Raw genomic sequence first — 24909 nt, forward strand, 5'->3', positions numbered from 1 at the left:
TTCTAAATTGAAAGTTCAGATTGAAAAAAAAAAGAGTTTCAAATCTTTGAAAAAGTTAATTAGTCAAAAGTTGGCGTCACAGCCCTGAGGTCTCTGTTAATTTGAATAGTAAATTTTATTAGGTTTTTTGTAGTATTTTGTAGGTGCAGATTATTTAGACATATGCTAATCTTAATTAGAGTTTTACTAATTTTAATTGTTAAATTCGACAAAATAACATTCCACTGCTCCGACATTCTAAAAGGAAAAATAGTGGCACTTTATGGAGATGGAAAATATATCAGATAAATTAGTCGGATATTGAATATATTTTATTATACAGCTAGAAGATGGCGTTTGAGGTAAATAAATTGCATTTATAAATTTAAATTTCATGATTGAAGAGTATATAATTCGAAATAAATTCCTTATTATTTAAGAGCATAAAGTTGTAATGATTTCAAGTCTTTAAAAATAGTAACTACGTCAATGTATGTTGCATTATACTATGTTGATGTATGTTGTATTATACTATGTTGATGTATGTTAAATGTAAAAAAATTAAAAAAAAATCAATACTTTGGCTCGAACAAAAATGTATTGCAGCAGATCATAGTCTTTAAATGGCAAGGTTAGAAAAATAAAAAAAAGGCAAAAGATTTATGATGATTTAGTTTTCGTCTGCTTACTAGGGTCAAGGTTTTGCTACATCTAGGGAAAACTCATGGTCAATGTGAAAATTATGTAAGTAACCATGTAAAAAAATACGCATGCTTTGTAACATTTGTAAAATAACAAGTAATTTTTCGAATAAGAATTTTTTAAGAAGTTAGCTGTTTAGAAGTTAGCTGTAATCCACTCTTGAAACTACCAATCATGCATAAAATATCATACTACCCTACATGGGGGCTCAACAATTTGCACCTCATAAGATTTGCAAATGACACTAATTAAACTCAGTTTTCAGTAAAAAGAATGGATATTATTTACACACTCATTTCTTTGGCTTATCAAAAAATGTAATTTAAAAAAATTAAAAGAAAGGAAAATTTAGGCTTGTAATACCCCTAATTAAACAAGAGTAACAATTGCTACAGTTTCTACAATACTTAGTTAACTCTGATATACTTCTTATGAGATAATTTCTTTTGCCGACGATTTTGTCCTTTTTTTGTTATTAGTTGAAGCCATCTTACGCATTCTTCTAATTTTTACATTTTATATTTGAAATTTCTAAGTTAAATGTCACGCATTAAATGACCCCTAGTCCCAAGAATCAAAGTTAAATAGTTGCAAGACCAATAATTCTTAAAAAAAATTAACTACTCTGGTTCAATGAAGCAATTATCAATGAATCATTAGTATTCTTGTTTCCTTATTACGAAATATTAGAAGAAATTTGTATTCATAATTTCTTCAGATGGTGTGTTAAAGCTATTATTATAGGTTGTTTAAGCAAAAAGATAGAGATAGAACAATGTTTTAGATGATGATTTTAAAAATAGAATGGTTTTGGAATCTTTTTACAATTTTCTATTTCAGTAGCTGTTTAACACAATAAGGCATATCGAGCATTTTCCAGATATAGCAATATTTCTTTGAAATATTGCTATAAAGCATATTGCTATATTGCTATAACGCATATATGCTTTATATCTGGAATAAAGCATATTGCTATATTCCAGATATAAAGCATATTGCTATATTGCTATAGCAATATTTATTTGAAATATTGCTATAAAGTTGCTAAAGTTGAGAAATAATATTAACAACTTTTTTAAGCAAATTCTTTCAACATTATCCTTTTTAAAAGGGCCTAAAAGTTAGCTGGCAAGAATAACTTTGAACGTCTAAATAAAATTGTATGTTCATAATTTTTCGTTCATTTAAAAAAACAAAGCAAATTGTTGTATTTTTTGTCGTGCACACGTACGCATTTACTTTTCATTACTCAAATACATGAGAAGCAATAAAAAAAGACAATCAATAATTTATTTAAATTTTTGGAAGAAAAAAAATAATATGCTTAGAAAATAGTCAGCTGTTCAGAATCTAATAATTTTGATCAGCAGAATATTTTAAATTTCTTAGCAAGATTTAATTCTTAGCTGGCTGAAAATAATTCTAAGTTTTTTTTTCACTAAAAACTTGACAATAACTTGAAAAAGCAATTTTACTTTAAAGGAAAACATAAATCAAAGTACTAAAACAATTGAGTAGTATATTAAAGGAAAAATAATATACGTGGTAGCGCAAAGGACAAGATTTTGAGAAATGTTAAAATTTATGTAATTGTTGGAAAAATAATTTTGCGAAACACGCGCGAAAAGGTAATTAACAAATTTATTTTAAGATTAAGGCGATATATAAAGTGTTAGGAAATTTAAAGATGCCTAAAAATGTTGACTACGTATTTGTATTAATCAATATTAAAATATGTATTAATACATATGTTATAAAATATATATTGAAGAAATTGATAAACATGTGACTCCAAATCTATGCATACGTTTATATATTATTGAAATTGCATCAACTATTGAAAGATCAAACTGAAAAATAAAATAGAAAAAAAAGCTGATGTATAAACACATTCTATCAGAAACATGCTTTTATAAAACTCAACATTCGTTGAATGAAATGTTTCTATTCAATTAAATGGTTTATTCAAATATCTTTATTAAATTACGAATGAATTTTTAGACGGCAAAAAAAGAAACATCGAAAAAAATGGATTAGCAATCGGTTATTATCGAAGAAAATATGAATGAAATTTTATTCTACCCACGCGTAAGTCAAGTTCTTCATAAGTTAACCACATTTAAATATTAATCGCCTCCTTTAAATATTTCTTTATTGTAGCCAAATTATTCTCCTAAAAGTAGTTAACTTTAATTTTTCTCTGCTTCTACCGAATAAAAATTGTTCAAACTTTAGATTTTGTGATAGACAAATACGTAGATTAATATGGTATAAGAAATTTATACCTCATAGCTCAAAATTTTTTTATCCGCAATTAAATTAAATAATAAAAAATTATGAATAATTATTAAAAATTATTTTTTGCATGAAAATATCTTTGGATAAATGAATTTTAACAAAGGGTGCAATTTTTTTTTTAAAATTGCTTAATTAGTTTTAAAAATATGACTAAAAACGTAAAAAATGAAATTAACATTAAGGAGACCGAACTTTGGATCGCCCTCCTGACCAAACTATGGGGACCATATTTTCCAGATTGCGGCTACCCTTATATTTTGAAAAATAGTTAAAAATATAGTTAAAAATCCAAATATGTAAAAAAAGTTAGATGTTTATTCAGAGAATGTACGTTTTTGTGTCCGATTTCATAACTTAATCAATAGTTAGCACTAACTAATTCGGATATTTGATGTCACCCTCAGGATTGACACTTAGTACTTGAAAATCTGATCATTAGAACGAAAGTTATTCAACGTGACATCATTTTTTTCTTAGCAGACTGTACAGCTTTTGGGGGATAAATAAGCAAATTCCAAATATCTAGAACTATTAAATTATCTTCGCTGAGCCAAAGATTTTCATTTACTTTTTAATTATTTATTTTCAAACATTTTATTTTTTGAATTATCATTATTTCTGTAACAAAGAATTAAGTGCATTAGAAATACGAAGTTTTTTTTTTCAAGCAAAATTTTTATTCTTATGTTTGATTTTATAATCGAAAAAGAGTTTTTCCTAATTGAGTTTAATACAAATATCCATTTTTAAACAGAAATCAAAAGTAATTCATAGAAAAGCTAAGATTTTCTGAAGATTTGACATTCGTTAGGTAAAAGAAGAAATTGTTTTTTTCTGTCTTCAGTTTCATTAAAAAAAATTATTCAAATAGTTTCTTACCCTTTTTGGAGACTAAATCTTTTTAAGATGAATGAAATTCGAAAATTAGTCTCGATAAGAAACTTTAAATTACTCTCGGGAAGAAAAAGTTAATTTAAATTTTAGAAGTAAGAATTGAAAGAAATAAACTTTTAACCTGATTATTTGCGCTAAAAGGTAGCTTGGAATGTATAAGAAGGTGCATTTCTTCCTTCAATATATTCTTCAACCTTTTTTTATATTTGGTGCACTATAAAATTTGCTAAAATACTGAAACTTTTTTTATCACAAAAGAAACCCCATTTATTTCAACTTGTAAGAAATTGTAGATATTAATTCATTCTAAAGCTATTTTTACAGTATGATTATTTCACCTTTTTGTCTAACTACTTTACTTCCACCGAATTACTGACGAATTCCTAAATATTGGAAGTTAATAATACACAATTCTTAAACCATGTTTTTTATAGTTACAATTTAAAGTCGACGTATTTTATGAGCATTTTTCGATTTATTATAGTTGGTCTAAAAAATTTCAACGTAGGGGAAACATGGTTATGATTACAGATATTACTTAGTTGATGAGCATTAGATTTTAACATCCAACAGTATCACATGACGTTTTTGGTCTATCAGCCATTTGCATGTAAAATCAATAAGTTATAAACCTTTATTTATGTTATAAATTATAAATCAATGATTTATATGGTTATAATATTATTAAATTATAAAATATGATTAAAAAATTTAAATTTGAAAAATTTGAAGACTTAAAATTAAAGGACTCAAAACTTTTATTTCAACTCATAGCCAATTAATATTTTTTTTCAGATACTGTGAAAATAATATGTTCAGACATTCCCTTACAAACATTCTTTAATATAAAAATCGTGTTTAAGGCATATTTTTCTAATAAAAATCTCGTATATTAATTAATAAATTATTAAAAAAATTATTTAGTGTAAAAAGTAGTATCATAAGGAAACAGTTAATTTTATTTAGTTATGTCTGACAGCTTATAATTTTTTTTAATTTTCTGTAAGAGAGGATCTAAATTTATCAATCATTATACACTGTAATTCTTACCACATATTATATCCAAAGTGCAGAGAGAAGTCATTGATGCAATGTTGATCGAAGTTTCTTTCTTCATTCCTTCAGCTATTTTTACCGTGAAAATATTTGCTTGTTCATTGAAGACTGGAATGAATTCATCCAATATTCTGAAGTGGAAGGAGGGAGTCAGCAACTTCCGTCGATACCGCCATTTATCTCTTTTACTGAAAGCATACGGTTTGTTGCTTTGAAAAAGTACATCACATACCGTGAAGATTAAATGATTTAAACCATAAACGTATTTGAAAAATTCAGTAGTTATTGAAAATGTTAAATTTTAATAAGTTAAGATAAAATTAAACCCATATCAGTTTATATTTTTAAGTATAAAAGAGACGTCTAACATTTATGTTTCAGGTTCAATACTTTCTTAATCACTCAAAATCTTCATTTAAACTCTTAGCTGAACCCCATTGACGTTTAATTTTTTCATATGCCGTGAAGCAGAAAGAAAGCTCTTAGTAAAAAAGTGCTTTTTTTTAACTAAATGAATATTTACTACCGTTAGCTACTACTTGGTTTGTTAAAAGAATAAAGAACATTTGTTTGATGTGAAAACAGGCATGTTTCAGATGAAAAGAATTCTCGCAGATTTCCCGTTATTCGCGTGGCATACATGTCACCTATGCTGGATCAACATGGGTTACTTTGATTATTCACTTCAGACAGAAAATAATTAGTAAGGATATTTCTTTATAAACTTCATTCAATATAAAATTTGTTGATAAATTACATGTTTAAGGCATAAGGTTTCTTATGAATCTTCTTCACCAAGAAGAATAAGGGAAAAAAAACACATGTTGAGTATCTTAAGTTTGAAGCAAAGATACAATTTTGAACTATACTATCTGGCCATAAATAATTAAAATTAAAATTGGACAGAAATCTTAAACATTAAAAAAGTTTTCATTTTGGAGACTAATTAACGACCTTGACTACGTTTTAAAAGTTGCCGATTTTGTGTAGTTTTTCCAGCCAGGTGGAAAACATTAAAATCAACCAATAATTTTCATATATTGCGAGTCCAGACCGTAAAACGTTAGAGAAATTATAGGAAATTAAGCATATAAAATTACACCATAAAGGCTTTTTACTTTTTAAAAATTTTAATTTTTCTTCATACTGTCATTTTACACCATTTCCATAACTGGGAGATAAGGCGCTGGCAAAGTCTCAGCCTTTTTGTCATGAAGAACTGTTAAAAACTCACAACATTTATTAAAGTAACATATTATTCTCTAAAAAGCTTTATTTGACATTTGAGTTATAGTCTTGGCATTTCAAACTTAAACTAGTTTATTCCCACCAAACATATTCGGACAAGTTTGTGTCATAAGTTTTCCTAAAAAAAAAAAAAACAGTTTAAAAGCTTTCTAGTAAAATGTTCAACTTTCAACATATATTTAACATGTATTAAGCATATATTTACACATTTTGCATATTTAACAACTTCAAAAATCTTCCATAATTTTTCTATTGTAAAATAAATAAATTATTAAATGGAGACGTTATCTAATTTATTAAAAAAATTACAATAAATTTTACTTGTCATCTTTAATTGCGAACAAGAAAAATTGTTAAAATTCGTTTTTCGTTCAAAATAAATGATTCAAAAGTACAAAATTATTTTTAAAAAAATTTGCGGCATCCTTTAAAATATTATTGAATAAATTTAAAAGAGATTAAACCCAATTAAAAATGTATACATAACAATGTAAATATTTTATATATAATATATATATATATATATATATATATATATATATATATATATATATATATATATATATATATATATATATATATATATATATATATATATATATATATATATATATATATATATATATAATATATATCAGGGCTCGAAGAAACTCAGAAATTTTACCCGTCCCAGAGGACGGCTTGTCCAACATTGTACCCGTCCTCCTTTGAAACTAACCCGTAGCTTCTAAATAAATAAAAATATAATTTTCTCTTATTTATTGCAAACATTTATATAAATTACACAGTGAATTAGTAGTTACTAGGATTACATTATACAGTAATAAAAGAAATACTAGGTTTCTAGTATTTCTTTAGCTTGTACTGACCTAGTATTTCTTTTATGAAATAATTCATTTCTTTTATGAAATAATTTAAATGACAAAGGTCAAGTTATCTGGAATGTCAATTTATCCGAGGGTACTAAGTTTTTTAAATGAATCAAATATGACGTTTGCTAGTTCCACAATCAAGTCAATGATTTACAGAGGTTTCTGCACAGAAATCTGAAAGAGGTTTTCCATTTACGTAGATGTTCATAATTGCTTTTAACGCTTCTTGTTTAAGATCAGTACGTATTAATGTGTTTTTTTGTAAGTTCATTGCTGAAAAGCCCCTTTCAACCTCCGCAGTACTCCCAGATGGAGAAAACATCAATTCCACCATGCGCAGTATGTAGCTGTATTTCTAGATTAGAGGGTCATTTTAGAAGTGAGGCGGTAGACTCTTGTAAGATAACAAAAATTGAAAATGTATCACGAACATTAACGGGAAAATAGCCGTCCGCGCGGACGTCGGATTCGAGAAATTCATTGTCCGCAGGGAATTTTTGACCGCCGAGGACGGGCGGTTTTTCGAGCCCTGATATATATATAATGTATATAATTTATATAAGTGTTGAGCATTTAAAAATTCCCCATAGCATTTAATGTTAAAGCATGAGATTTTAATTTATGTACATAGGTATAGATATAAAAAAAAATAACGTTTTGAAACTGTCATAAAAATGTTAAAAAATTTTTCAATCATTTCCGATTTTCTTAAATATTTGAGGAGTCACAGAAGTTTACTTGTAAATATTGTTTTAACCTTACCTTTTAAGTAATCCTTCTTTCAACAGAGGAGCGAGTAAGTCGTATTCAAACCCTTTACTAAGAATATCATTACTGCTCAATACAGGCTGTTGATTTTGAAAATAAATGATTAAAATTAAAATTACATTAAAAAAATTTGGTAATACATATTTTGTTTCACAAAAATAGTTGACTTGAAATTGAAGAATAAACTAACTCTTATAAAAGGTAAACTAAGAAACTGTTATTAGAACATTTCGCAGCTATTATTAAAGCTTTTTTATTTCTTTTATTTACTTTTTAATCAAACTATTAAAGCTTTTATGGAGCTTCGAATCCAATTTCTTTTTACAGAGAAATAAGAATTAAGGGTCAAAATGTATTTTTGAAAACAACTCTGAAAAATTTTAAATTATGAAACAGTTAGTATACTAAAAAAATGTATGGTCAAAATTACCATAAAATGGTACCATTTACCAATTATCTGGCTATGTGAGAACATCGAAAAAACTCAATAATTTTCAACGAAGGACTTTGCCAATGAATTTGGCAAATTTGGAAAATAAAATATATTTTGTTTTCCAAAATTTCTGCTTTTGAATTATAAATTTTCTTAAATTCGTGAATATTTTTCTAATTTTTTTTGTTCTTTTCCTTTGGGAAATCTTTATATATTTTTCATTGATTTCTCAATATACAACATTTAATTAATAACATTTTTGTGACTGTAATAATTACATTTTATCAACTTGACACTTTGGATTTTGAAAACAAATTCCAGCTTTACCTCAGTAACCTTTTTAAAAATATAATATAGTCTTACTTCAACTGTTTCTGCTTTGTAGAGAATTAAAATTTTCTTGAAACCTCCCCAAAATAGCCACATTCCATCTTTTTGAAAAACATGGGAATAAGCACACACCATTTGAAAGAATACTAAAAAAAATAATAATAACCGATGAGTTAATTTTTATAATTATGGTTCGTCGAAATGAGTACTTTCATCCTCATGAATAATTTTATTTTAATTTTCAGTTTTTGTTTAAAACTCTTTATTCAACTCTTTATTCAAAACTCTTTATTCAAACTATTTATACTTGTTCGGTAAACTTTCCATTTAAAAAGGAATACTATGAAAAATTTTCGAAACTTTTTTTATTTTACTTGATTACGGTAATTTGTATAGTTGGGAGACAATCTTATAAAAGTATTAGCTGAAATACACAGCTTTTTTTTTAACCATTTATTTATTTTTTTACCTGACATTTGTATGCTCAGGAGAAGTTTAGCTGACTCAAAATGTCGGCGCCTCAAATTGTTCCGGGCAAAAATTAAATTTTAATATAAGCTGTCTAAATTAAGATCATATTATTTTATGTTAGAGAAAGGAGCATGACTCAAGCATTGAGAACACTGTTTTGAGAAAACGCCATTTAACTGTTTCAAATACTTACTTAATTGGTATGCGCAAAAGTCAAAAGCGAATCAAAAAATTTTCGATTAACAAAGAAAAAACTGGCAAAAAGAAAACACGCCTTTTCTGAGCGGCGAAAATAGTAAATATAAATTTTTTTGCTCATTATTTTGAATTTAAAAGTGTTTTCTTCAAATTTTTTATAATAAACAATAGCTTTTTACAACAACAAAAATTTTTTTTTATTAAATGAGTTTTAAAGATCTATTGATTTTAAAGATATCTACTTCAGTTTTAATTTTTCCGATATTTTATTTCAAGACTTAAATTTTTTTCATTTCATGAGTTAGAAAGTGAAATAAAAGAAAATATCTGCTCAGTAAAAATTAAAAAATAAATAGAATATATATTTTTTAGAAACTAAAAGAACGAAATTTCAAGCGATTCAAACTTTTCGTTTAATTTGTTTATTATCATTATTATAAATAGATAAATTGGATTTATTTGTGATAAATTTTATAAAAATTGTAGCCTATTTGATCATAATATTCAAAAGTAAATTCGTCCATTTTCATACATTGGCTTTTATTTTATATTAAAGCTAAAAATAATAAAAAATTGTTATAGAAATTTAAAAGTACAATAACAACATATACAAAAAGCTTTGACACATATTCAGTATAATTTTAAGTTTTTGAGCATATCAAAGCTAAACTTTAAAATTATCATGAAAGCAGTGACCTTTTGCATATTTGTAAAAATCTTTAAGTGCTTATGGTTTTAATGCCGAGTAGCAAGCTACGCCTCCCTTTCAAAAAAAGAAAGGACTTGGCGCAAAAAATCAAACTTATATTTTGTCCATTTCTTGCACAAAGAGTTTTTAGATATGCTTAAATCATTTTGTTCAGCAAAAATCTTTTCCAACGAGACGGGTCAAACAGAAAAATCTATTGATTCTAAGTCTCGTGAAAAAGTATAGCCATTCTTATGCTGCAAATGTATCATGGAAATGGCGCCCTGAGCTCCTAAAAATGTGTCCTGTGAAACTGAGTCTGTATATCTGAGCAGCATAAAAGATTACACAATCAACTTCCATACGCATGTTTGGATTCTAACTTCAACCAATAATTATCATAAAAAAATTTAAAAATTTAATGGGAAATAAAAATACTCGGTTTTGTAATTTGTTGAAACTATTTCTTGTCATCTTATCTATTGTACTTATAGTTCAAATTTCCTTTGTCTAAAATACTTTTAGAAACATAACAAATACTACATAAAAACATTTTAAACATAAATTCTCAGAATTGAATTACCAAACTCTTTGTCTATGATTAAAAAAAATTTAAATCCCGAATTTCCGAATCATTAAATATCGAAAAATATATACCGTGAAACGGGATACAAAATAAAGCATTTTCAACTTTTTTCATGTCTCTAAATTAAATTTGAAAATAAATTGATTATAATTCAGTCAAAGCATAAAGTTTTAAAGAATTGAAAATGGCTAATTAAAAAATAATTTTAACAATACTTACGGACTAAATTGCTTGCAGATTTATTTCTGAAGATACTAATCAGAGGTATAACATTCGTTATTATTCCATTCACTTTTGGACCCGGTATTCTTTTTGCAGGAACTTTAGGCTTACTTAATTTGTAATAATAGAACGCAATAGCTAAGAAAGCTAGAATCATGGAAAAACTGAAAGTCAACAACGCTGATGGAACTCCGTAAGAAAATAATTCCATGATTCTCCCCGTAAATAAAAATTCGTAATAATGCATTCTATAATAATTAACCACATCCAAAGGGTTACCGTACTTTCAGCATCGAGCTTTTGCGATGTAAAAGTTCTTCGAAAGAATTATATATATATATATTTTGCAGTATTAATCAAAAACTGTTTACTAGTAATTATTTAAAAACCTATAATTCATAAATGAGAACACTTCCTAAAAATGTTAAATTTAAAATACATTCGAACACTAATTTTGAAGTATGAATTTTGATAAATTTTTTGGCAACATCTCGTCTCTTCAAAATTCGATTAGCTTTCTAACCCTTTCTCCGATGAACTTCGTATTAGCTCTAAATTGTGGATTCTGTTCTACATGATCTCGTATGGCGATCATGTAATTTCAAGGTCACACGCGAGGTTTAAAGCATTATTCATAAGTTTGTTTATTTGCTTATTTTTGTTGTATTATATAGCTTATTTTTCGGTTCAGGGTTGTTCATGAAAAACAAGAATCCAAAAGCAACAATCGCATTGCCGTGGGGGTAGAAATGGTTGACAAAGAGCAGAAGAAGTAAAAAGAAAATGGCTATTAAAATGAAAGTGTTTTAGAAGATTAAGATCGGAAGCTGGATTACTCTAATTGGACTTTTGTAGGTGAATCCAAGGTCACCTCTCAAAGAACGAAAATTTGCGAGATAAAAAATACAAAAGCAAATATTAATACTATTTAAATAGCTAGTTAAGTGACTATTATTCATATGAATATGATGAAGCGTTAACAGCATGACTATACAATTTAATAATTTTAAATTTTAATCAAACATCGCAATTATTTCGTTATACAAATGTTTCTAAGGTGGAAGAAGAACCGAGTTTAAAATAGAATTCTGACTTAATTTAGTGTAATCATCCATCAATCATTTAAACATAATCACACAACATTTTAGCTTTGCAAAAATACGGAGTATTAAATTTAATACTTTGGGACGTCGGCCAGTGTTTGTGGTTTGCTTGACAATCCTAGCACGCTTTACTCTCTCATTGGCAATTATTATTTTTAAATCCAGCTTTGTTTTGAATATTGGGCTCTTTATAAATTAGAATTATTAAAATATGTAACATATAATCAAATTCCAAATTTAACTTTTTGGAAACACACAATTTTAAGTTCTTTATTCTTACGTGAACTCAAAAAGTGCATAAAAACCAAAGATAAAAAACATAGAAATAAGAAAAAGCTTTAGTGACAAAAGCTTTTAGTGATTTTCGATGCAAAAATAGAGGGAGTATTCCTGTCTTTAAACAGAAATAAAAGTTGAATCGATATACTACGTCGTTCAATGTAGTAGCACAAAACTAGGCTTCCTGAAAAATAATAAAAATATCTCTTCACATGTAATATAAATTTGGAAGTTAGGAGCACAGTCTTTCTAAAATGACCAATACATAAATCAGGTTTTACGGCAGTATTTATGGCCAAACTCAGTTGGATTTTAAGCAGTTTTATTAAAACGCCTTTTTCTCTCTTCAGCGTAAATAATTGAGCAACAAGAAAATAAGCTGTAAATTATTATGCAACCCGCTTAAAATATTAATGGTAATTAAAAAGGAAAGGGAGAGCAGCCGTTGTTTTAGGTGTTCAACACACGTTTCATTTTGATTTGTAGCGCGAAAATAATAAGACTCAGAAGCTTTCAATTATAAAGGTGCTTTAAAAAATTTACAATTAAAAAATTATAAATTGCTTAACTAGTAGGGACAAAAATACCATTCTGCAGGCCGCATGGATGAAATTAAGTTGAAATTCGGTGTGGAACCGTATTTAGTAATGAACTTTACACAGAGGTTTTTCATAATTCAAACTTTTATAAAAAAAATATTACAATTTTAAGTGCTTTTTTTGTAAATGTTTCCTCACCTCTTTTTTTTTTTTTTTTTTTTTATTTATTTACTTATTTATTTATTTATTTTTTTTTTTTGCAAATTTACATTGTTTCACAAAATCTGCACGACTGAATTTCAATTCGAACAGAATTCAAAATTTCAACTTTTGACAAATTTAAGTGCTTTTTAGTGATTTTTTCAGCTTTTTCTGCAATAAATATTGAATGTTTATTCATTGCTTTAATTTATTTTTACCTCACAAGATCTTTATTTATTTGTTGCGTATATTTTATATTTATTCTTATGCTCACGCTCGAGTAGATATCATGCAAAAGTAGCAAAGAGAGAGAGAGAGAATGCATGTTGCTAGTTATAAATCTTAGCATTTATATCTAAATTCTAAAAAATAAAATTAAAAAAAAAACTTGATAAATAGCGATAAGAAAAGTTTCCTATTTGAATTGTTACAAGTCTCGACAAGGAGAAAAATCACTACACATTTCTTCCCATTGAATCCCACTATCTGTATTCCTTGGTTAATTTTTTTCAAGCCTACAAATGATTATTTTTCAAAATTTGGTAATCGTTTTATTTTGTTACGATAAACATATTTACGAAAGTTTTTTGAATAAAGCTACAATAATTGTATATTTTGAAAAAAGAAATTATTTTTGTGGAAAATATTCACGTTTAAGAACAAATGAACAATGATGTGTGAGAAATAACATGGGGGGCTGGCGAGCCACCATAATTACTCCAAGCAGGAAGTGAAGCCTCCTTGTAGATTTAAATACGTTTTTATTAGTAAGAAGAAGGACATTTTTGTAAGAGGAGTTAATCTGTAAAGAAAAGAATAAATAAGTCAACAAATGAGAAACTGTCAGTTGCATAGATCCATTTGGAACAATACTCTAATTAAAGAGCTATTTTACTATCAGATCTGATTATTTTGCTTTTCTTTTTTCAAGGACAAACAAATGTCTTTTCAGATCGTGTAGCTCAGCTGTATAATGTGTTAGATTTTCTTTCGTTGCGTATAAAAGAAAAACCAAGTTTCAGTATTGCTTAAACGAAAAAATCTGCCTCTAATCAATCAAAATGCTAAAATGAAATATTTATCTATTATTATTTTTCTCTCACTCTGTGACAACCATCAATACGTCATATTGCTGATCAATATACTTGGTGTGCGAGTATAAGTATCTCTAAATTCTAGGTAATAAGAAAAACTGTTCTAAAATATTTTTTTAAATAATTTTTATATCTCTATATGACAATAAACTCATTTCTTGTGGGAAAGCTCAAATTTTTCCTTATTTTCTATTATAACCTTACGCAAATGATTGAAAAGCTCATTACAGCAGCATTACTTCTGGAACATGATTCCAAATCTGTGTCGAACGTGTTTAGACATTTTCGATAATTATTCATTTTGGTTTCTCAAACTTTAACATCATACAAACCCTCAAAAAATGATCAAGTGGATTTAAATCTGGCAAAGAAGCAGGCCACTCTTGTGTATTGATGTTATGGGGCAAATAGTTCTAACACCATGTCTGGACCTTTTGAAAGTTTCGATCAGGCGCTGAACCTTGTTGAAAAGAGATATGATTGCCCTCCAAATAAATCAGAAACAAAATCAATCAAATGCTTATTCAAGACTTTTTTCAAGTACAACTTCAACCTTGATTTTAACTCCTGGATAAATAAAAAGAAAAATTCTTTTTTTGGGAAATCGTACCCTATTCTAACACTTTCGATGCATTTTGGTATCTTTCGACAGCGAACCTAACTTTGGGTATGTCGGCTCAACTTGCTACATATACACGATCATTTTGCTGGTTGTAGCCATCTTGTTGGATAAAATAGTTTCTCATACAAAAAGAGAATGTCACAACCAGCCTATCGAAGTAGTAGCACCTTACTCTTTTTAACTATTTTGTGCGTTAATAAGATCATGGATTCGTTGTTGTTTGTATGGTTTCAGTTGCAAATCTTCTTGGAGTTTACTGTTCACCTTTCGTAATGGTATTTGCATCCTTTTCGAAGTCACGCGGATAGGTTGAGATTGATTACGCTTAATCAGTTCTGTAACGGCTTTTATCCAAACAGTTCTTTTAGATTCACCTCTATGATGAATTGAACAATCACCAATCAAATCCGATTCTTTTTAAAGTACGAAAAACAAATTTTTGGTTCACGCCTAACTTTTTTACTCTTTTGAAAATTTCACAAGGTCTCAACTTTTTCATATTAAGATTTTGAATAAGTTTTCGGACGGTATCCATTTCAACTGTGCAAATTTAGAATGCATGTAGAATAAGTTTATACTTTAAGGAAGGAAGTTTATACTTTAAAGCGATTAAGAAATTTTTATGCAAAAAAAAACAAACAACTGAACTGAAATTGAGTAAAAAACAATGCAAAAATTACACTTAAGTTGAAGATTGTTAGGAATAAAAGAGTTTTATAAAATTATTAAAATAAAGTAAAAATGTGGCATTTGAAATTGCACTTTATATTTTTATATTGGCTTTTATAGCTTTCACCATTTTAAAAGAGTTAATCATTGATTTTAACTAAATATAACACTTATTGCAGTCAAATAAATAGTATATTTACGAGTACCAAATTGATCTAGTTATATTATTGTGATTTCTTATTAAGTGCCTTGATGTATGCATTTACAATAGAAAATATTTAGCAATATCAAATTTTAAAAATTTAAACGGTTTCATTAAAAACAGGTAATTAAAATAAGTAAAGTCTTAGATAAAATGAATCAGATTCTTTTATGATGTTCACAATGCTTTTATTGTGATTATAAAAAACCATGTTATGACCAAAAAATACACAAAAATCATTACCTTTTTTGCATTTATTATTGATTTTTTTCAAAAGCATTGACCTAAAGCAGTGGTATAAGGATATAAAAATGATATATTAAAATGATTTCAATGGTAATTTTATTACTTCATTGGATTTAATTATGGTAAACAATGATAATAAATATTAGCTTTTTGAATAATTTTTAGATTTTGAAATAGTTTTTAGCCATGACCAGATACGCCAAATAAGTGTCTCTTATAATTCTGTCCTTCCTTACGTTGAAAGATTTCTTTTTCTGTCGTAGTGAGAGACACTATCACACAGCTTTTAACCTTTCTTCTTCTTCATCATCTAGAACAAAAAAGTCGGTGACCTTAAGACCGAAAGTGGATAACATTGAAATGTAATCGGCCTCATCGAAAAGTTTTATCTTTCTTTCTTATTCAGCGTCACGTAATTATTGTCTGTCGTAGGTTAAAACAGTGAGTTTCTTTCTCAATATGTGTCCCCATCTACTTTTTCGTTTCAATTTTAGTTCTGGACCACTTTATCCGGATCAAAAAAATTTGCCAGTAACCTCAATATTTTGATGTTAAAACAAACTTCATTCCCTAAAAACAGCCCTTTTTTCGGGGATAAGTTATCCGAAATGTGTCTTATTTGAAATATATAAATTAGTAAATGCATGCAACGAAAATTAAAAAATCTTGTATTGTGTAGATTCTAATGATGGTAGTAATCTTCAAGCATTCAAAGAGTATATTTTAATAAAATTTGAAAATAATTATCGCGTCTCAAAAATTCTGCGACAAACTGAAGTAGGTACATCATAGACATAGAAAATTGGTAGCACCTGTCAGCTAAGAGAAATTGGTAGTAAATTTAGTAGATTTGTAAAATACCAGAGAGTAATTTTTAAATTACTTTTTTTAACACGTCCATGTTTAAAAAGGGCATGCTTTATAACAGGACATGAAATTTACGCTCGACAGCTCACCTTTAGCGATCAAATATTTAAGACCTGGAGAATTGATTTTATCTTTTAAAATTTTGAATTTTAAATTAACTTATATGTATACATTTGAGTTATTGTGCCTCAATGAAGTGGCGCGTGGAAGTGATTTTTAAATCTTGTGGCGGATTTTTCCTTCTATTTTGGACAAAAACTGCTGATTGCCACAAGCATTGCTTAGGTAGCCATTATAAAATTAAGACAACGATATTTTGATAAAATAATATTGTGGCATTTAATCAGTTCGATTAAGTTTCTGCATTCTTTTTTGCTTATTTTCGACCACCAAAAAGTTCTTCATTTTACATCTGCAGATATTTTAAAATTAAAATTTATAAATGGAAAGAGTGACGAACAGAAATTTTAGTCTGGCTTATGTGTGAAGAATTAAAATTGCATGCCCTGGATATAAATACGGCTAATAATGTTACTACAGATGTTAGGTGCAAGCACAATCTGACAAATTGCATACCAGACCCTGGTGGAGCTTTACAGTACACGGTCGTACACTGAGTGCTTCTTCGATTCTAGCAATGCAGGTGTGTCTTGACATGTTTTTTTTTTCTTCCAATAACTACAGGGAACACTCGCTCTTTGCCTCGAAATATGCTGGAAGTGCTGTTACCCGATGGGCACCTGTGAACCTAACCCACGCCACAGCAGCATTACTCACGCCACACTACCACAGATATCCGTTCATGGGAAGGGCCACATCCACACATCATACAGCAGATAACAACACAACTAGATACAACCATGCCCTGAGAAGGATTCAAACCCGCAATATCTTGTCATGTCACATTGCTGTCTCCACGGGGTCAAGATACAAAATAACATAGAGAACTCCACTAAAACGCACTTAAGCGTAGACAAATCATGTTAGGGGCGGCCTTTTGGTGCAAAGCAGTATTACAACTGCAGAACGCAACATGCTGGCTTAAAATGACATTCTCAATTAGCAATTCTCAATTTAAATTTAACAATTTTCAATTCTAGGATCATTCTTACTTCCACTAAAAGTTGACTTTTAGGGGAGGTACTCAATGAAATTTTTAACATCCAGATAATCAGAATTAAAGGGATAGAAAAAGTTACGAATATGTTCCTTTTCAACTTCCGGGAAATTCTTTTGGCATGCTTATCGTTAGAATAATTACTAAATTATTTTTGGCTTAATATGTTTCCTGAAAATATTGCACGACCCTTTGTTTAGTGATTTTTAACCTTTGGATATTTTCTATATTTTTAAAACTTAAATATTTATTATATTTTTAAACATTCTAAATTTAAACAATACTTCCTGCTAAAACACAGATTTAGCACTAAATGAATACTTTTTTAATAATAAGCCAATTTTTATTTATTTTTAAATAATCATGTGCGATACTCACAGAATCTCTCGCTCTGTCTCTGAATATACCAGATTTTTATTTCCTTGATTCATAAGATAATGAAATGGAAATTGCAAAGTCTGTTATAAGCTGTGTACATATATAGAAGTACCAAAAACAAATTGGCAAAAACTAATGAAGCGAACTCGGTGAATTAAGGAGATTATTTTTCTAAAACAATTTTCAGATTTTTCTAACAAAGAATTTCAGTATAAATCAACATGCATTGATTTATACTGAAGTATAAATCAACAATGCATTTAAGCAACATGCATTGAGGGAAAAAAAAGTGCAATCACAACTACCAGCATATGATAAAATTTAGCGCATTTTTGATGCTAAGAGGACACCAAAAAAAAAAATCTAATTTTTGCCAAAAAGTACGCATTTGAAGTGACTATTACTGAAGTTAACAATAAAATATGGTTTTATTATCATGCTGTTTGGTAGAAAATGAGGCAGTAGTTGGTAATTTTATCAAATGAGTTTTGTTACCAAACATATGAGATAACGCAAAAAAAGTTCAGTTCGATAGCTTCTGTTTTATTTAGTAAACGCTTGGGTTAACTTTGTTTTCGGACGGTTAGTTGTTACATTTCTATGCAAGCTACTAACATCTACCAACTTGTACAACTGTAAAAAATACATATTTGTAAACATACAAATGTTTGTAAGAGGCTAGAATAAATCAGTAACTATGTAGTAATATTGCGCATCAGATTGTCCGAATATTCTAGAATGGAAACGTAAAGATAGTAGGCACGAATCCCACCATATCCCGCCTGGGGAGTGCACTTCAATTTAAAAATGACTCATTATGAGGTCTAGATTTCAAGTCCAAGATGACTCTTTAAAGGGACAAAATTTCAATGCTATGATGTCTCTTAATTGGAAGTAAATTTTAATTCCTAACTGGCTCTTTATGAAAAGCATACTTCAGTTCCAAACTGATCATTTATGGCGACATTCTTAGCTGATTCTTTAATGGAAGTGGACTTCAATTCGAAGCTGACTCTTAATAGGGGACACAGATATAAAGTCATTAATTTTTCATTGTCTATATTAGTCCCTGATGGGGGACTAGACTTTAATTCCAAACTGACTCCAGTTAATTCCAAGCTCACTCTTTATGATAACTGTACATGCATTCCAAGCTGGTTCTTTACGAGAAGTGAATTTCAATTCTAAGCTGACGTTTTATGATGAATGGATTTCAATTCCGGTATGATGATCATGATGTCAAAGTCATGAGTATGAAAGACCACTGGAAGATGGAAAAGTTTCCCTTTTTGTACTCTGTTATTTTTTAATGTTATTTTTCGGATATTATACTCATTCTATATGGAACAATATGCTGATTTTTATTTATTAACTTGATTCCAAAAGATTGCAGAGCATACAAACTAGTCATTCGGTTAACTTTACATTTCAGTTTTATAATTTTATTTTAAACCATTGTGACATTAGGTCACAGCCTAATTTTCTAAATATCCTGTTTTTTTAATCAAAATACTAATTTCTTTCGACTTAATTTATAATTTTATAATACATTTTTTATTTCATCATTTTTTTCTTCTCACCCCTTAACGCGTTAGCGCAATTTGGACATTCTCCCCCTAAAATTCCTCACCAGCTCCTTGCAGAACCCCTTTTTTCTAGAACATTCCACCCTTTTCGTTTCTGAGAATTCGCACTGGTTGTCGGCATCTTTCATCTCCGCGTGTATGTTTCTCAACCGTAACTTTTAACGTATAATCAATTTTTCGTCTCAACTCGTAATTTTTAGATAATTTAACTTTAACTTGCACAACATGTACTACAACTTCAACTTTTAAGTTTTGTCTCTTATAAAAAGAGCGCGCGAAAAATGACCGGGGCATTCGAAATTCTTCATCACCCCAACGTCACGCTGCTCCCTGGCAGTACGTTTTTTCCCCCCCTTTCTCTTTTTTATAGAGGAAGAGAACATCTTTTGGGATGGCGTCACGTCTACCGCCATGTTGGCAAGTCGATCTGCTGTGCTTTCCTTTTTCTCTGATTAATGTCTACTAAGTAATGTCGACTAAGTAATTCTGATGGTGAATCTCCTGCTTTTAATATGATATTGATGGGACGCCTTCGCTATCCAGACACCGCCATTGACGGACTTCTTCACAGTCATTTATAGCTTTGTGCTTGGGATATCTCCTGCTTTTAATATGATATTGATGGGACGCCTTCGCTACCCAGACACCACCATTGATGGACTTCTTCACCGTCATTTCTAGCTTGTCGTAATGCTGCTTTTAACTTTTCAAAAAAATCAAAGCCGAGAAGAATCCGAAATTCTGGGAAATGCTCCAACCGATTTTTTTGTGCGGAAAGACCGGTGTTTCCAGTAACTACTAAAATGATCCATCACCAACCAACAGTCGTATGAATCTCATCTAAAAATTTCCTTTGCACTGAATCTCCTGCCCTTCACCCACTACTCCACCATTGGACACTGTTTTCCTGTCTCTCAACATGGATCCACCTAATAAAAAGAACTATTGGTTTTTCATAAAGTGACTATCTTTTTTTTGAGTGATTTATTCATCTAGATTTTCTAGAAGATAACTTCAGGTAAATACTTGTTTTTTTCTGTTTTTCTTTTAGATGGTTACATGGGTTATTCGGACACTATGCGTAATTGTATTAATTGTCTTTTTATAATTCGGCCATATTTCTTCAAAGTTCAGTTGTTATTTTTATATATATTAAATTTTTCATTTTTTTATACCCAACCGTAACAGGGCAACCATATTTAGTAATTAGTGAGGCTATAGCAATTTTTGATATTTTATTGAACACTTATGATCCTGGGTCGAATTCGAAATGTATGAAGCAGTGGTCCCAAAATGGAACAAAATGTTGTTCATATGGAATTAAATACAGATATGCAGGTTCTTTAAAACGTGATTTTATGCTGAGAATACTACAATTTCAAAGTTTCTGAAGCAGTTGTTTTACCCTCTAATCAAATCTGTTCCCTGGTCCTAGTAGATTTTCGAAAAACGGATTTACGATATCCGATAACCTTCTCCAGAGTGTTTCAGACATAGGCTGTAGGGGTATGAGGCCCAGAGATCTAATCTATGTGGAAAATATTTTCCTTTTTGGTTAAAGATCTTTGATTAGCATAATTATGCGTAAACGTGAGCTGTCGACAATTAAGATAAATTCAAGGTTTATATCATCCCTGTCCCCGAGATGTATATTAGAGCTCCAAGACTCAATAAACTTTCCCTGCTTATATTTCCCAGATATTGAAGGTTAGATAATGAATTTCTACTTCTCGACGTAAATAAGTTTGAACCTGTTGAGATAGAGAGCACTAATTCTTTAAATATCCAAGAATATGATCATTAAGACAGTGGGGGATTGATGGTCCGGACAGTTTTCTTGTTGAATGATTGCACACCTAGAAGGTTTTGCAGACCTATGTTTTGCTTTCCAAATGAAATTTCACTTGATCTTGTTGTAAAAGACAACTTTGCACTGCAAATTGAGCTCATCTGGTCAAAGATCTCTTAGAAAGTAAAAAAGTTGTCCAGACTTCGAACTTATAGTGTAAATCTGAAACGCTCTGGAGAGTATAATTGAAATTCGTAATCCCTTTTCGAAAACCATCTAAAGCCAGGAAACAGAGTTGTGGAATAAGTGAAACCAATTTTTATAAAGTATATTTTGAATTGTTTAATAAAATAAGCACTCCTTGTTGTTACCTAAATTAGGAGTAATTGTATATTACTATTTACCCTTTTAGTGCAACAAAAAGTTCATTTTTTTATGAAGAAATAATGATAATATCAGCATTTAACTCCGATCAATGTTTATAATTATTTTAACATTTTGTATCAGTTCAATGAACAATGAAGTTTCCTTTGAAAATACTATTTTCCCCTGCTTAGCGCGAAAAAAATAAATAAATATATGAATAGATATTATCTCGAGACACAATTTTCCTAAACCAATTTTTGAAGTATATAATGAATTGTTAAATAAGGAATTCTTATTTTTATTTAAACTGATAGAGTAATAATATATGACTTTGATTTTTTCGCATACCGCAAAAGATACTTTTTTGATCAACGAATAATAATGACGTCAGCATTTCTCCCATTTATTGACCATTATTTCAATGTTTTGTTCCAATTTAATGAACAACATGCCTACAATTATTAATTACAAAAAAAAATTTTTTGTACCAAATATTTCAATTTTGAAAATGTTCAGTTGAACTTATATTTTAATATTAAAATACGAGTTGAAAAAGTTGCTTACGACGTTGAAGTACGAGTTGAAAAATCGCTTATAAATAAATACATTATGAAATTTATAATTAATATTTATATATTTTGTATTCTTTGTAAAAGAATATCCAAATATCTAGGAAAAGAATATCTCGACTTCATAGACTTCTAGTCAGACTTTTACTTTTAGACATTTACTATTTGGACTTTTAGCTTTCATTGATTTTAGTTTTGAGATTTTTTATCTCTTGTTTCCTTATTATTATAATCATTTAATTCTCGACATTTACACCGGCGCTATTGGGTTTCATTGCCTTTAACACATGTTTTTAATTGTCAAACTTTATTGTTAATCCACTTTTAACTGATCACCACCACTGTCATTTGGCGAAATTTTACTGTAACTTTAGTTTTTAGAGAAATTTTATTGTAATAATTTTACTTTTATCTCCGTATACCCCCCTGGGGTGGGTCGGAGTTCAACCTTACTTATATATTTTGTAATTTCGTCTAAAAACTATTTCCTTCAGATGAAAAAACTAGACAGTAACATAAAATTTTCATTTGCCTAGAACTCTAAGTGTATAATTCATCATTCTTTAAGCACGTATACTTATGTATAAATAATTGCATAAGGGACTGTATTAAACATTCGCATCCAAATTATTGTATTTTTGAGCACGTATACTTATGTATAACTAATTGCATACGGGACTGTATTAAACATTTGCATCCAAATTATTGTATTTTGGACACAAAAATTGTAAAAAATTAAATCATAAAATATACTTTAAAATATAAAGAATAATTATAGCTGTAATTTATTACAAAAAATTATTTTTTGATTAAAAATTACTCAATTATCAATGATTGGCAATTTAGTTTTAATTAAAATAAAAAAAAATTTTATTCCTGATTTTTAAACATTTGTTTTCTAAGACAAGATAAAAAAAATGAAACATTGAAAATGATTAATATGAACTTTAATTCAAACATCGTTAAAAACACAACATGTAAAATACACAATTTTTCAACATGAATTATAGATAAAAAATGCTATTACCGCTTATAGTGTCATTGCCAAATTCATGATATTTCACATTAATTTAGCAATAAAAATAATTTTGGGAATGTAAATAAGTCTCGGGGATAAATTAAAGTAAAACATTTATTCAAGTAAATGCATAAATACAACGTTAATCTATATAGTTTAAATATATATGGTGTTTAAATATTTCAATGTTATTTAAAATTTGGATTTATGATTAATGTAAAATAACTTTTGGCATGAAACATAACGAAACTTCAAGAAAAATTTACATCATATGATAATGAATAAGAACACTTTTAATTTTAACACAAAACACACACATATAAAAAAGTTTACAAAGTAAAGCAAAATTTTTGAAATTGTATTTGCATTGAAACATTTATTATTACATTATTATTACAATTACTAACATAGCACACTAAAACACCTCACAAATTCTTTTGATAAGTAAAAACACTTTTTCAGTATACGATTCTATATCTTACAAAAACAATTACAGGATTCATCTTTATGAGCAATGAGAGTAACATTTGATGAATATGTTTTAACTACACAATTAAATAGAAAATACTTTCACTATCTTACTTTGCAGAAAAACAACAATATCACAAGTATTTACCAATACGGAAGGTATTGAAGTAATTTTATTTTAAAATTGAATTAAATAATCTAAATTAAGTTAGCTAGTCATATATCACATGCAAAGGTGTTAAAATAAATATTGATTCGCCATCTAATCTTTCCCTCATAAGTGCGAGTTTTTTATTTGCTGATTAATGCATTAATATATATTTATTTACAAACAAATTTACGACACTACAGAAGAAATATTGTTAAATGAGTGACAAAATGATAAATAATTGTTAAATAAATTGCAAAATGATAAAAAAAAAATAATAACAATATGAACTATGGGAGATCCATCAAAAGTCGGGTTTTGATTTTCCCACATGGACTGGAAATTAGTATGCTAGTTGACAAAAGTTGCAACTGATTATTTTTTCTTTACTAAATTTATTATTAAAACAAGAAAATATTTCGAATTTATTTTTATATTAGAATATCAAAAAAAAAAATTTTTTTTTCTCTATTAAGTCTTCATACGCTTTAGTTTCATAAAATCAAGTTGCAATTCATAAAATATATGATAAATTATTTACAAGGAAATCACTTATAAAATCACGTGTACGTGCATTTGCTATAATTTAAGAACACAATATTATAGTTTTTAAGTTATGCTGTAATTTCTTCTATGATTACAGAAGAAATACACATGTAGTATGACACCTGTATATGCTTTGAATTGAAATATGAATTTAGAACATTGTAATTATTTATCTGCATTTAAATTGGTTTACATTTTAAATCTTTCATAAAACTTACATTATTTGTTTATCCCATGCATTATTTATTTATATTCAATAATAAAGTTCATTTGCGTCCAATGCATAAATTTATGAGTTTGAAGGTAATAGGAACGTTATTATGGAAGGTAATCTACAAAACTCTATTCTAAATTTAC

At 28.3% G+C, this 24909-nt stretch overlaps 1 protein-coding gene and 1 long non-coding RNA gene across 2 annotated transcripts in view; one reads left to right on the forward strand and one right to left on the reverse strand.

The window, feature by feature from the left end:
- Positions 1–11312, reverse strand: part of LOC107441954 (cytochrome P450 4c3) — a 31490-nt gene extending 20178 nt beyond the window's left edge. The window contains exons 1-4 of the mRNA XM_016055373.4: positions 10743–11312; positions 8614–8726; positions 7812–7897; positions 4924–5117 (exon numbers count right to left, since the gene is read on the reverse strand). Coding sequence (XP_015910859.3) covers positions 4924–5117; positions 7812–7897; positions 8614–8726; positions 10743–10992 — 643 coding nt within the window. The 5' untranslated portion in view covers positions 10993–11312. The remainder of the gene's footprint in view (positions 1–4923; positions 5118–7811; positions 7898–8613; positions 8727–10742) is intronic.
- Positions 1–24909, forward strand: part of LOC139425706 (uncharacterized) — a 148800-nt gene that overhangs the window by 16024 nt on the left and 107867 nt on the right. The gene's annotated exons all lie outside the window — the stretch shown is intronic.

The sequence above is a fragment of the Parasteatoda tepidariorum genome, chromosome 8 (genome assembly GCF_982258835.1).
Source record: "Parasteatoda tepidariorum strain Cologne lab strain chromosome 8, Ptep-v5.0, whole genome shotgun sequence".
Taxonomy (NCBI): Eukaryota; Metazoa; Arthropoda; class Arachnida; order Araneae; family Theridiidae; genus Parasteatoda; species Parasteatoda tepidariorum.